The sequence below is a fragment of the Cryptomeria japonica genome, chromosome 9, assembly GCF_030272615.1.
Source record: "Cryptomeria japonica chromosome 9, Sugi_1.0, whole genome shotgun sequence".
NCBI classification, from domain to species: Eukaryota; Viridiplantae; Streptophyta; class Pinopsida; order Cupressales; family Cupressaceae; genus Cryptomeria; species Cryptomeria japonica.
The window spans coordinates 56112201-56126264 of record NC_081413.1 but is presented as its reverse complement, the minus strand read 5'-3'; the positions used below and the strand labels follow the sequence as shown (position 1 = coordinate 56126264).

Genomic DNA, 14064 nt, shown 5'->3' with positions numbered 1-14064 from the left:
TTCTCTCCACTAAAAGACTCCAGAATTTGAAGACTGGCATCTATATAAGTTAGCTAAAATAAAGAGATTGTTATAATTTCTTTGCTAGCTTTCACAGATCTGGTTTTTACCTGACTAGTTCGTGTTTGAATCTATTGCCCTCTAACCTTCTAACCCTTTTTATATTATTCTATTAATCCAAAAAAATTGAGAAGATTCAAGCACTTGTAGAAAAAAAAACATCAAATCTTATTAAATATATGGTTTTAGATTATAAAGTCTTCACACTAGCATAAGACCCAATTTACCCATTGCATGATGCAAAGAATTAATAAAATAGACACTGACATCAAATTCAAATTCAGAAAAAAAAACATCAAATCTTATTAAATATATGGTTTTAGATTATAAAGTCTTCACACTAGCATAAGACCCAATTTACCCATTGCATGATGCAAAGAATTAATAAAATACACACTGACATCAAATTCAAATTCACTGCAGACACTGTTAATTTGCTCCTAATATTTGAAGAAAGAAATCACTACTAACCTCGTTATGACCACATTGCCAAATTGCATATGGCAGCACAGGCCCATCATGTGAATCTTGTCGATCTCCACAAGCTCCCATTATTTCATTTATGACAGAATGGTCAAAACCCTCAACATCCTTAACACTACAACGACTTTTCCACAGGTCCTAAATATAAGTCAAAAACACCAAATCAGATCTACTGAATGAATTGCTTTTTCAATGAAAAGGTTTAGCTTATATAAAATATCCTTTATGAATGTTGTTCAAAAATGTGCCAAATACTGAAAATACAAAATGCCTGAAACTTGGTCAAAGGATAAGTTCAAAATATACTAACCGGAAGGTACATAGCACAACCACGTAGGATCCCTTTAAATGGCATGATAGTTGCAGTTTCAGATAGCAGCGGAGCCAGCAGAGTTCTTTCATTCCTAAATCAAAAATTCATTCAAATTCAAGAATCATATTTCTTGCATAAAAGTATTGCAATAAGAGAAAATTCATTTACAAGAAATGGCTGCCAATAGCAAAACCTTTGTAAAATATTAAGTTATATTTTTTTAAGTCCACTACCAGCCATGTTTGCTTCGTCTTTTGATTATTTAACTATATAGCCTACTTCAGTAGATTCGAAGCCAAGGTGAGAACACATGACTCGGGGATAACCAGATCTAGCCTCAACAGTAATCTATACGAAGTTATTTAATATACCTTCATTATTCATTTATAAAGTATAATTGCTGCAATTCCTTATAGAAATGTATATTAGGAGGGAAGATAAATTATATACTATACATCAAAGGTGGGCATCTCCAATAGATAGAAACAAAGAAAAATCTTACCCCTAATAAAATATTTATTTTGACAATATAGTGGTGAGCAACAGCAAGGATGTGGCAGATCCAGAAGTGTATGGGGAAGGCGACAAAGCAGCAGATGGTAAAAAAGAATGAGAAGCTTCTTTTCCAAAGCTGCTTTTCCTACTATCACCCATCCAAAATGATTGTCTTCTACCTACTAGATGAACTGTCAAATTGATGGCCCTTGGGTTGGTTATCAGGAAGATTTCCTAGTGTTATAAGAATGCCAAAAACTCCTCCCACCTAAAGCATATTTTGCCATTGCTGAAGATAGATGCTTCATTTCATCCCCCTATTGTCCACTTACCCTAGGAGGAGTGCCCCTTGCCTTCCATGGAAATTGATTTTGTAGGACTAGTCAAAGAGGCTGACCTCCTTGTAATGTCCCTTCCTTAGTCCTCTCAAACTTTAGTGGAGGTTCACCTACTATTAGGGGTCCTGTAGGTCAGCAGGGTGGTTTGGGACCCAACCAGGGTTGTGGAGCTCAGCTGGGAGCTTCACAGGCCTTTCCGTATGGAGTTAGGGAGTTGTATCTATGATTAAAATTGAAATTATAATGTTGGCCATATTTGAATAGTGAAAAGTGAATAGTAACCGAAAAACATAAGATGAATAGTAAAAAGTGCGCCACCCCCCACCCCAATTCTAGTAACTATATATTATATTTTTTGATGTGTTATTGACATATTTTTTACATGATCCTAGGTTGCTAAGACTCGATTTGCATCACATACAATCGTGATGAGATGACTTTTGAAGGTGCGCGAGGCATTGAGTGCTGCGGTTATTAGTAACCAATGGGATTATTGGAAGCAGTCAAATTCAAAGAGGGCCCAAAAGGTTAGGTCATTGATCTTAGATGACAATTGGTGGGATCGGGTGGAATATGTCTTCAATTTCACCGAGCCTATCATGAGTATGATCAAGTTTGTTGATACAGATACACCATGTTTGGCGAAAGTCTATGATGGCATGGACACCATGATAGAGAAAATGAAAGTCATAATAGCACAAAAAGAGAGTGACCTCGAAGAAATATTTTTCAAAAGGGTGGTAAAAATCATTCTTCATCATTGGGACAAGATGGCCACGCCATTGCACCTCATTGCATATCCATTATCTCCCAAGTAATATAGCACTATGATACTTTCTTTGCCAGGGAGAACTCCACCATAGAGAGATACTGAAGTTGCTAATGGGTACATGCAAGCATTCGCTGGACTCTTCTCAGATGCTGAATTGGTGGAACATGTTAGGAGAGAGTTTGGCATGTTTATCACAGGAAAAAATCATAGTCCTTGTGCTATTAATGACCAATCCAAAATGGATGCTACTACATGGTGGTACCTCCATGGTCAAGATTGTTTATTCCTCTAACCTCTTGCAATCAAGATTCTATCATTAGTTTCTTTTACTTTTTATTTTTCACATTTGTATTGTAGACTTTAGTACTTAACATTCTTTAATTTATTTTCAATTTTTTTTTTTAAAGATTTGTTGGTTTCCTCTCGAATTTCAACAAGTTGCAAGTTCTTCTTCCATTAAACAGAATTGGAGTACATACTCCTTTATCCACTCACTGAAGCTTAATCGCTTGGCTGCAAAAAAGGGAGAAGATTTGGTTTATCTTCAGTCCAATTTGCGTATTCTATCACATAAGGAACACCAATACGAGGATGGATCGCTAAAGCATTGGGATGTAACAGTGTTACAAGACTCTGTTGGACTTGACCAGACTCTGCAAGTCCAGAGGCAAGTCACCCCTGCAGAGACTCTACAACTCTAGACTTGGACTCGCCAAGTCTAGCCAAGTCTTGGCAAAGTCGCCCAGTCCCAAACCTAGGACTCTACTGCCCAGTCAAGGTGATAAGTCACAAAAAAAAATTTTAAAATCACTTTGAAGAATTTGTTTTTCCTGGTCATATGAACTCATCCTTGGCTGCCATTGTATTGTTGATCAGTGGTATTTGAAGACATTGGCTGGGCATGAACCTGCACACAAGTCACGGTTCCAAGGAAGTGTAATTAGGAAGTTTGTGTAGCTGTGGGATCATGGGAGTCAAGGAGCATTATTGATGTTGCTGAGGATTTAATGTATTCTACTACTCTCAGATATTCTAAAAATATATCTTTGTTGATAAATCATATATATAGGTCAATGGTATTCTCATGACTGTAATCAGTTTCCAGTCCGCTGCAACTTATATCAAGTTAGAGATTTGTCTGCTTTAATATGTGTATAATCTGCCAATATGTGCACATTATATTGAATATCAAAGTTGCTGTTGTAAACATTCATTTTCAACATCCTTACCTGGAACAAACACCCTGTTTTGGTCATCTACTGTGAGGAGATATTGCCGGTGCATTTGTTGTCGGATTTATCTTTGTATTAAGGGCAGCAAATAGTATTATTCAATTTGTGCTTTGAACAGCAGTGTGTTAAAGGGGATTATTGTTACTTCTGCTCATTGTATCTCTATTATTGTTGAAATCAAGGCATCTTTGTAATGACAGCAGTTACTGTAGTTGATATTTAGTAAATCATTGTTGTTAATAACATTTCATATATGAATGCCCAAGCATGATAGTGAATGTGAATTTGGACTTTGCAAAGAACACACTATAGACTGGCAAATGAGCAAACATAAACCTATCATGCAAACCATTTAACAAAATTACCAGCAGGAGGGTAGTTGGAAAGTGAAAAAAAATGCATTAAATAGGGTGGCCTCTAACAATGGTATCAGAGCCAGTGAACCTGGCAGCCTATGGAGTTGACTGTTGAACTTGAGTTGCAAGACAATTTGGAAAGCATTTAAACTTAGTAGATGGAAAACATGGGTTTTTTCTTAAAAGATTTCAATGATTCATTTAAGTGTGTCCAGGCAAGGAACTTACATAAAGAGAATGAAGTGGGAATTTAGCTCTTTATAGTTGGAATAGAATTGGAGTCCATGCAATATGAATATATATCTAATGTGTTATTTGACCTACGTAACCCGGGGACGCGTCCCCGGATTAAAATCCCCCGTCCCCGTACCGGGGATGTTTCGGGGACTTGGGGACGGCTAGGGGACGTCCCCTTGCCGTCCCCAAAATTGCAAAATTTGTAGGAAACGTCCCGGAAACTTGGGGACGGCAGTGACTCTCAAAGGGGACGTCCCCCGTCCCCAATATGGTTTGGGGACGTCCCCCAGTCCCCTAACCGTCCCGGGGACGGCCAGCCGCCCCCCTTTTCCCAGCACATTTAAAAAACAAAAAAAGACTCAAATGCTCAAAAAAATCATTTTTTTATTTTATTACAGGTCTATAAAATTGGATTTTCATTAATATGATGGGTAAACATGTCTGAATCACTTCCAAAAGCACTTAGAAGTTAGAAATAATGAGCAGCAGCCTGGTAATAAATTTCATAAACACTTAGAATGCGGTAGTGCGTAAAAAAGTGGTTGTAGGTCTGCAAAATTGGACTTTTCACAATTATGAAAGGTAAACAGGTCTGAATCATAGCCAAAAGCACTCAGAAATATGAATAACAGCTTGGTATAGAATTTCACAAACATCCAAAACTTTGTAGTGCATAAAGAAGCGGTTGTAGGTCATAATAGAAATGGAAGACTATCAAAATATCCTTCAACCAAAAATAAACAATGAACTACATGCAAACAAGTGTTGGCATATTGACAATGTATTTTCAATTATGAATGCATATTGAGTATTGACAATAAATTCTGAACACAAATGTAATATGTTAAGGTTCTATAATGTACATATACTTGCTTTATCCATGTTTTCATATGAATATAATGTATATATACATGCTTTATCTATTTTTCATATGAACATTTAAAATTTCACTATATATTTTTATTTTTCCCTATATTTTATATAGCCGTTCCCTTTGCCCTCCCCCCGCAGTCCCCAAAATTGGCAAAAAGAATTGCTGTCCCGGAAACTCATTCCGCCGTCCCCATCCCGAAAACTCGGGGTAACATGGGTTATTTCCTTCAGCTAAAGTTTGCATTTATATTTATGTGTTCAACGCGTAGGTTTAGGTTTAACACCTGTAGTTAGAGAGATTCCAAAAAGACCTAATTGTACCTGCCAAGTTATGAATACACATACATACTATTTAGAGCAAAAGTTTAGTCATCACCAGCATGCATCTCATGGATATTAGAACTATCTCCCTCGTATTAGAAAATGAATTTGTGAAAAAAGTACAGTATTTTCCACATGCCACAAGTTGATAGAAACAAGATTTGATTACCAATAGAGCATAGTTATGTGCCAAAAAAGTTAAATATTTTTGTAGAAATTTCTCTATTTATTGAGATTAGTATTTTGGATTACCAAAATCGTAGATTTTGCCAAGGTAGCATTCCCTCATTCGCAAGGTAGAAAGGTTCAGCCAACAGAACATCCACCTACAAATGAAAAGAAAATCAGCTTTGTAAGGCATCTCCAACTGATTTTTAGTTTTAATAAATATTTAAGGCTTGAAGGCAACAACAAGACAGAAGCCATTAAATTAATGGATTAATAAAATCAATTAAAAAAAGAAATTATAGTTGTTGTCTATACATATCCAAATCTACAAGAGATGAAAGTAATATAGTTGTGTTGACATTGATGTCAAAGGTGTGGCCATTGATGTTAGATAGATTATGTTATGTCAGAGTATTTAAGAACAATGAAGGACAGTCTAGTGCTGTTAGATAGCTCACTTGCAGAATGTTAATGCTATTATCATGTACTGGTATCAGTTGTTCCTGACCATCTAGTGTATTTGTGGTAGGCTTCTGAGGTCTGCTTCTCAGAGACAGTATTTATTTGTTGTTGTGCTATCATGGTTTATGGTACCGCATTTTACCGCAATTAGTAGTCATGGCTTGCGGTTAGGAAGTTAAGTAAAATTACACATTAAGCATGTTATATCCAAGTTTCAAAGAATTTGATCAAGTGGACAGAAAGTTAGAGATGACAAAATGTACATAGTGTTAGCTTGTTGACTGTACAGGATGTTGCTGTTGGATGCCCCAAACAAAGGAAACATGTGCTAGCTAGAGGAAGCCTATGAAGGCAGTTTGGGACTAGTTGAGTTCATGCTGGGTAACGCACAATGTGTTCTTACTCCTAGTGTAACATGCTGGCTGTAAGACCAAGCCAACTACACATTTGGTTTAAGGAAGGTGCCCTTGGCCGACTTGTGGAAATTGTAAATGTGTTTGAGGCTGAAAAGAAGGTGTAATTAACATTAGAATGCATATATATTGCCAATCAAGTTACATTCTATCAAGTGGTTGCTCTGGAGAAGTGGCAAAATTTTTGCAAACTGTATTCAATAAAAGTATAGATGTGATAAAGAGTGCAAACTAAGATGCATAGCTTATACACTTTGTGAGATTGTTCTGGAGCAGATCAGATCAAACAGATGATGAAGATTGAGTTTGAACGGTTAGAATGATATATCCTTTGTATTTCATTTTCGTAATTGAGGTTGGTGCCTCATAATCTGAGTCGGTTCTCAGTTCTTTGGATAAGAGGATTAGTGTCTCCTGTATGTTGGTGCTGCAAATCAGATTGGACACCAGTGTCTCCATCTTAGGTTAAAATTCCTGGGGGTTGGTGCCTGCAAAATTATTATAAGTTAATTATTATTTTGTGAGGCTGGATTTGGGCAGTAGATCCAAGCAGCTATTCTCACTGAGGTTTTTCCCTTCTGGGTTTCCAAGTAAATCTGCTGTTCTCATGTGTTGATGTGTGGATGTGCTTATACCTTGCATAATTTTTTTAATGATATTGTGAGATGAGGTAATGGTTTTAATGTTGCATTGGTTTTGAAGTTAAAATTGGTATATACTGCTTCATCCCCCCTCCCCCTCTCTCTCAGTGTGCATAACATATCTTGCCATCAGGGTACATGCAATTGTTAGTTGATTAGTCCCATGGATTTTATGCCTTTATGCTTCAGCCATATGACATCTAGGTGACCATTATGTTTGTATTAGGCATTCACTGCATTAGTACATAGTTGTTATTAAATCCATAATTGTTATAAATAAATAGTGGATATGTAAACAGGTAATATGTTCAAATAATTGGCCTACTTAAATTTTTGGTCAGTTTATCCATTTTGCTCATGCCATGACTCATAATAAATCTCTCCCAGACTGATCCATTTCTCCTTTTTCAAGCAAATGTTGGCTTAAGGTCATTTAGTTAGGTTCACATTATGGTGCATAATTACAGACAAATTATAAAGAAAAAATAGATTAAAAATCGAACTTTACATATTTCCAAAGTTCATTATTGTGAGCAGATATGACTGCAAAAAGGATTATAAATTTCACACTGTAGTATAGACCGACTTGAAATAGATAAAGAGTAAATTTGAATATCTTGCAAGAAGCAAAACATATATACATATTTCAGGCCACTACTATACAATAAATGAGAATATGACTTTTGTGACACCTCAAGTAATTCTTGGTATTAATCTGGAGAGTCTTCCAAATCCCTCTCATTGACAATTCAAGTGCTTTAGAAGCCTCTCAGAAAACTCTGTACGTCTCCTAGGATTCTTGCACTATAATCTCTTGGAGAGAACCTCAAAGACTATTGTAGCAGTTAAGTCATGTCCAAATGAAATTGTTGGAGGATAACCATTCTTAAGGTACTCATTCTTGGGTAAGGAAAACTCTAGATGTGTCCTGGAATTCTTGCACCATACCCTTGAAGAATATCTCTTTCACCCTGATATAGAAGCATAACAGGCTAGTCTGATAAAACTATGTTTATTCTGTGCTTTAGGTCTAGCTTTTCTAATTCTGTTAGATTTAATATTTGGTCTACTTTGTCAGGCATGTGGACAACTTAATTTTCCTCATTGGTGTTGGATGCAACTGATTGAAATATGGCCAAGGTGGTTTAGTGGGGGGCCGCTTCTTTGGGTGCCACATGAAACCTCTTCCCTACAGCCACTGGGGACCCACCACTTTTGGCTGTTTATAGTCCTATGTTGCACATTCCTCTTTAGTTTGTAGTTGTGACCCACATGACATGCAAGTACAAATAATGCGAAAGTTGTTTTGACTGATTTAACACATGCTCTTGGGACCCACCAGAGGATAGCCTTAGCATTATTCCTTGCTGGACTTATCTTTTCTAAGCACCCTACCGTTGCTAGAACCCGCCTAAGACTTACCATAGGTGATGACTTCCCTTTATTCTCTAAATGTGGGAGTTACAAATAATTTTCATTCACTATTACCATCCTAAAAAAAATTCACTTCTTCCTATTGTTATCTAGGCAGTTACCTCTGTGGGTCGGATGGTATCCATATAAGCACAAAACGAAATATGCAGGTACAAAGGTTCATACAGAAACAAAACAGATAATTGAGTGTATATGGTAAGACATTATTTTACTACATTCATGTCTATTGGGTTTCATTGTGACCTTTTTTCACACATCACCCCATTGCAAATGGGGACCCTCCCTTTTTCCTGCTTTCTAGGGTTTTTGTTAGTGCCCGTGACCTTCCACTTCAGTTTTGCCAAGCCTTGCTCAGTTTTGAACGGTTCAAGTCCTAGAGATTGAAAGTTAGTTTTTGTAAGCCAAGTGGTAACAGAGTCCGGATACCGTCAAAGTGCCTAGACAGGCAAAAGGACGAAGAACGCAATTGATTTGAACGAATTTGGACAACTTCCTATTTTTAGAAAGTTTGCTTTTTGCTTTTTCCTATTTTTTAGGAAGTTTCGTTTTTGGCATTTTTAGCCCAATCCCCAGTATGGATATTTTTAGAAAGTTTTCCCTATTTTTTAGGGATGCCTTCTTTTTGCTTTTTCGGAGTGGGGACCGAGGGTTTGCACTGATACCACTGACCTGCTTCGATCACAATCAAGAATTTCCAAGTTTTGACCTAAAAAGCTAGGTTCCTACATTTTAGGGGTCATGATGCTTCAGATGGTTTGCCTGAGTATGGATTTCAAATTTCAAGTTAATCTGGTTAAAATTGATAAAATTGTGAAATTTTGGAAAATTTCTAAGTCTGGCTAATGAATGATGTTGAGTGTTGTGGCAGGTAATGAAAACTCCGCCCAAGGAGCTAATGATGAGGTGTCTCCAAAACTCCGCCCTATGGGATGATAGCTCAAAAACTCTGCCATCCTTGGTGGAAGCCTAAAACTCCGCCCTTGGTGAAGTCATTCAAAAGTCCGCCATGCTTGAGAAGTCATGAAAGTTCGCCCTTCAAGCAAGTGGCCATGTCTCCAAAGTCCGCCTTGGTGGTCATAGGTTCCAAAGTCCACCTTGGTGGAAGCCTAAAACTCCGCCCTCCAAGCAAGGTCAAGTTGAGAAGGCATCAAAGTCCGCCTTGCCTATAGCCTCCAAAAGTCCGCCTTGGAGGGAGCACAAAACTCCGCCCTATGCTTGAAGAGGTCATTCAAAAGTCCGCCATACTTGAGATACCTTCAAACTCCACCCTCCTTGGTGTCTCTCCAAAGTCTGCCTTGGTAGTCATACCTTCCAAAGTCCGCCATGGAGAGAGCTGAAAGTCCGCCCTGGAAGTGGTCTCAAAAGTCCGCCTTCCTTCTTAAGTCTCAAAGTCCACCACGTTTGACAATGCCTTCAAGGTCCGTCATCCTCAAACATGAAAGAGGAAGTCTTAAACTCCGCCCAAGCTATGATGGAGAGATATGAAAACTCCGCCCTCCTTGGTGACACCTTCAAAGTCCGCCTTACCCATGCATGATCATAGTGACCTCTAAAACTCCGCCCAAGCTATGACGGAGATAGAAGAAAGTCTGCCACCCTTGGAGAAGCCTCAAAACTCCACCCTACTGTTGGAAGTCAAACAAAGTCAAGAGCAAGTTCAAAATTCAGTTAAGATACAAGTGATGTCACCCAAATCTTCCTAGAACTCGAACTGCTAACTAATTTAGAAAGTTAAAAAAAGGAGATATTCGAAGATCAATGAGCTAAGAAATCAAAATAGAAACTCAAGTTTGTGAGAAATTCAAGCCATAAATCGAACGTAGAAAGATGATATTTGCAGATTGAGGCAATTTTGGACTGAGTTCCAAATTAGAAAGTTTCTAGGAAGATGTTTAAAAGATCAAGTTCGGATATATAGACTAAAATCAATTTAGAAACTTGCACAAGAATAAGATTTTCGAACTCAAAGAGATGACAGCACAACTCGAAATCGAATTGGAAACTTTCTCAAGGTTGAAGTCGAATTTAGAAACATGAATTGGATGGATATTTGTGTGTTTCTAATTGTGAAAACCAACTTCATTACAAATACATTCTTCACTTCTTCATTCTCACACAAGAAGTTCAAACTTTCTGAGCAAGGTAAGGAAAACATTGAGAATTATTTCACAGATTGAAGGTCATTTGGAAGAAATTTTTGTAGATTGGAAGTGTTGCAAGGATATCTCTTGCAGGTTGGGCGAGCTTCTTGAGGAATTCTGAATTATTAGCTTCATTCTTGTCAGGTATCCGTAGATTTTTGGAGTGGAACTAGCTGGTAGAAGGCAGATTCGTCGATTTTTCTGAGTTTTCTTAAGATTCCTTCTATCTTATAGCCTTATTCTCATTCATTCGAAGGTGAAGTTGGTTTTAAATGCAGATTTATTGCATTTTTCTGAGTTTCCCAGATTCATTGGCAATGATTTTTATGGATTTATCCAAATTTTCAGTAAGAAGGATCATTTTTAAATTAAATGGCATGAGGGTTTTTTTTTTTCAAGTTATAAAACCTGGTTTTGGATTGCAATCATAAATGTCCTTAGGTTGGAGAGTTTACATGTGAAAATTCCATTCTCATGGCTAAGTATGAAAATGAAATAAAAGCTTTAGGCACTTAGCCATTCGCAGCCTCGATTTTCTTTAATCCAAGATCTGATTTCTAACTTAAGCTTCATGTTTATTTGCAGATTTTAGGCACGATGAAGTTCGAAGTAGACAAGGATGCTCCTCCTGAGTCGAGAATGACCTCGAAATGGAAGAATGTTAGCGACACTAACCTCGGGCATATCAATCTGAGGGAGTTCAAGAAGCGGATGTTTGGTTTAGATAACCTTGTGCCTACCGTGACCGCGTGAAAGATGATGAAAAGTGGCATCGTGCATGCTGTCGATTTTCTCCCTACCATGCGGTGCACAGAGTTGGTACTTGGGTGCGCTAGGCACTACAACCCTGTCAGTAAGGATATTGTCGCACTAGATGGAAGAGTGTTGGCAAACATCAGCAATGACGCCATCAGGGAAGCCTTCAGAATTCCGGAATACCCTAATGTTGTGTACGTAACCAAGGATGAAGTTGATTGCATGTATCAGGATCATTTGGAGCAATATAACGCCATCGTCAATCATTCCTCACCGGACAAGCCAAGGAAGGGTGCCTCCAAACTACAGAGGAAGAGCTTGGTGAGGGCGTACTTCAAAGAGGATATTGGAGATATGATTGTCATGTTGAACAGGATAATGGGTAATCCCCAAGGCGCCCCATTTGAGCCTTGGATGTATTATTTCATAAATGAAATAATGAACGGAGTCAAGATGATAGACTGGGCTCGAATGATAAGTGATAACTTGGACAGCCAACTGAAGAATCTAGAAGCGAATAGGACCTTCTTCATGAGCTTGTACTTGTTCTATTCCCTAGCTAGAACCTACAGATACAGAGGCCTCACCTGCAGAGGGGAAGTGGGAAACAAAGAAAATCAGTTCCCCGTCTATGACTGTTATCCCCAGCTTCACATGGAAGAAAAGTTCCATTTCAAGAGGGTGAATGATACATTTCTTATGCACATCACACGAACACTGCAAGGTGGACTACATCAGAGACTCTCTGAAGAGTCTATGGACTTCATAAGTAGATTCGGATATTGGTATATTCAATACCCGAAGTTCACTTACATTAGAATTCAGGGGTTTTCCGGATCTCCCTATAAGCTCCCAACTTACCCTACCAACCAAGTTGTGCTACTAGAGGTTGTGAGGCAATTAGAGGGATATATGACAGTTCAAAGAGATAAGCAGAAGAAGGCAAAACCTCCTCTCTCACGATTGGAAATGGACTAGAAGCGTGCCCGTCATCACAAGTCGTTGCCACTGCTGAGAAAGAGCTGGCTTGGTACCCTTTTTACCAGTACAAAGCAAGAAAGAATTTTGATCCATTCCATTAGATGAAAAGGGTCAAAGGGATGACATTTGAGCACAGAGCTGATTTCGAAGATTATTGGGCTAACACAGCCGATAGTTTCGAAATCAGGAGGAGATTTTGGTCAAGGATTCCCTTGAGCATGGTAAGAGCAACGGAAGTATTCAGAGTTGCTGATCAAGTAGAAGACAGTCTTGAGCTTCAGTAGTCAGGCTTTGAGAAGATGAGGAATGAGCCACTAGCCTTGGTCGATTGGTCAGAGGGAGAGAAGTCAGATCTGGCAGACCTTATGAGGTCGGTGGTCGAATACTCTAAGTGGTGGACATCTGAAAGGACGAAACAATTGAAGTCTAAAGGTGTGGCCCTGACCTATGATTTAATGGGAGTAGATGACTCTCTGTCCTCCAACCCTTGTATCTCTGGAGGCAATGCTCGGAATCCAGAGAGTGTTGGGTCCCGGAAAAGGAAGGAATTAGTTAGAAGCTCTGGAAAGGCCAGGGGAAAGAAAATTGTCGGGGAGGGACGTGAGTCCATCGAAGGTCATTCCATTCTGAGTGCCACATCTGTTGTGCCTGATCAAAATGCAATTGAAGAACAAGAGATGGACACATATATAGTGAATAATGAAGCGAGAGTGCCTTCTCCTTCGATTGAGGAAATAATGAGAGAAGTTGTCCAAAGTCTGGACAGGGAACAAGTTTTAAATGCAGCCATAGAAGTTGAAGAGCCTGAGCCCTCAGTAGTTTTCCTCGATGGTATAGTTACTGGACCAGGAAGGGCAGATGATGGATTTGATCAAAATACTATAGAGCAGTCAACCATTCCTGATTGGTTGATGGAAAGGATAAGGGCTAAGGTTCCTAAGGAAACCCATTCTGAAAAGAATACAACAACATTTTTGGCAAAAGTGAACGAACCAATCATAGTCAAGCCACCTAAGCCAGCCAAAAAATTCTCTTTGATTCAGAGGGATAGTGTAGGGTTTAGGACAGTTCAAATAGTTGTGCCAAACGAAGGAAAACCTCGAGACAATATTGCCTCGGAGGATTATAAGATTACCACTATAGAGTTGGGTAAGCCTACTCAGGACCAAGAAGTCTAGTACTTTGACGACTCTTGCAACGCCCTCAAGGCAAGGCTAGCCCAAGAGGAGGAGAAAAGAAAGAAGGTTGAGGAAGAGAACCAGCAATGGAGGAAATAAGTTCTCCATCTAACCAGGCCACTCGACCATGAGATACCAATAACCCCTTTGTAGCCTGTTCAGCAAGAGTCGATGAAAGATTACGAGGACATGAAGGGCACATTCACACAAGCCAAGGAATAGATTTCAAATGCTTCGGCACGTGCTGACATACTTGTAGAAAATTTAGTATCAGCACATGAGTCGGCCTCTTCATTGGTCAGCCGAATTCAAGACCTAGCTACAAATTGGGAAGATGTTGAAGAAATTCAAGATGAAATACTTCCGCAATTGAAGGTTATCCGAGGTTTGTCAAAACAAAGTTTGGTGGA

At 38.7% G+C, this 14064-nt stretch overlaps 1 protein-coding gene across 3 annotated transcripts in view; it reads right to left on the bottom strand.

The window, feature by feature from the left end:
• LOC131040504 (protein arginine N-methyltransferase 7) overlaps positions 1-14064 on the bottom strand; it is a 218114-nt gene that overhangs the window by 75979 nt on the left and 128071 nt on the right. For all 3 annotated transcript variants that reach the window (XM_057973447.2, XM_057973449.2, XM_057973448.2), the window contains 3 exons: positions 5733-5806; positions 854-947; positions 532-681 (listed from right to left, as the gene is read on the bottom strand). In XM_057973447.2, the coding sequence (XP_057829430.2) occupies positions 532-681; positions 854-947; positions 5733-5806 (318 nt within the window). The remainder of the gene's footprint in view (positions 1-531; positions 682-853; positions 948-5732; positions 5807-14064) is intronic.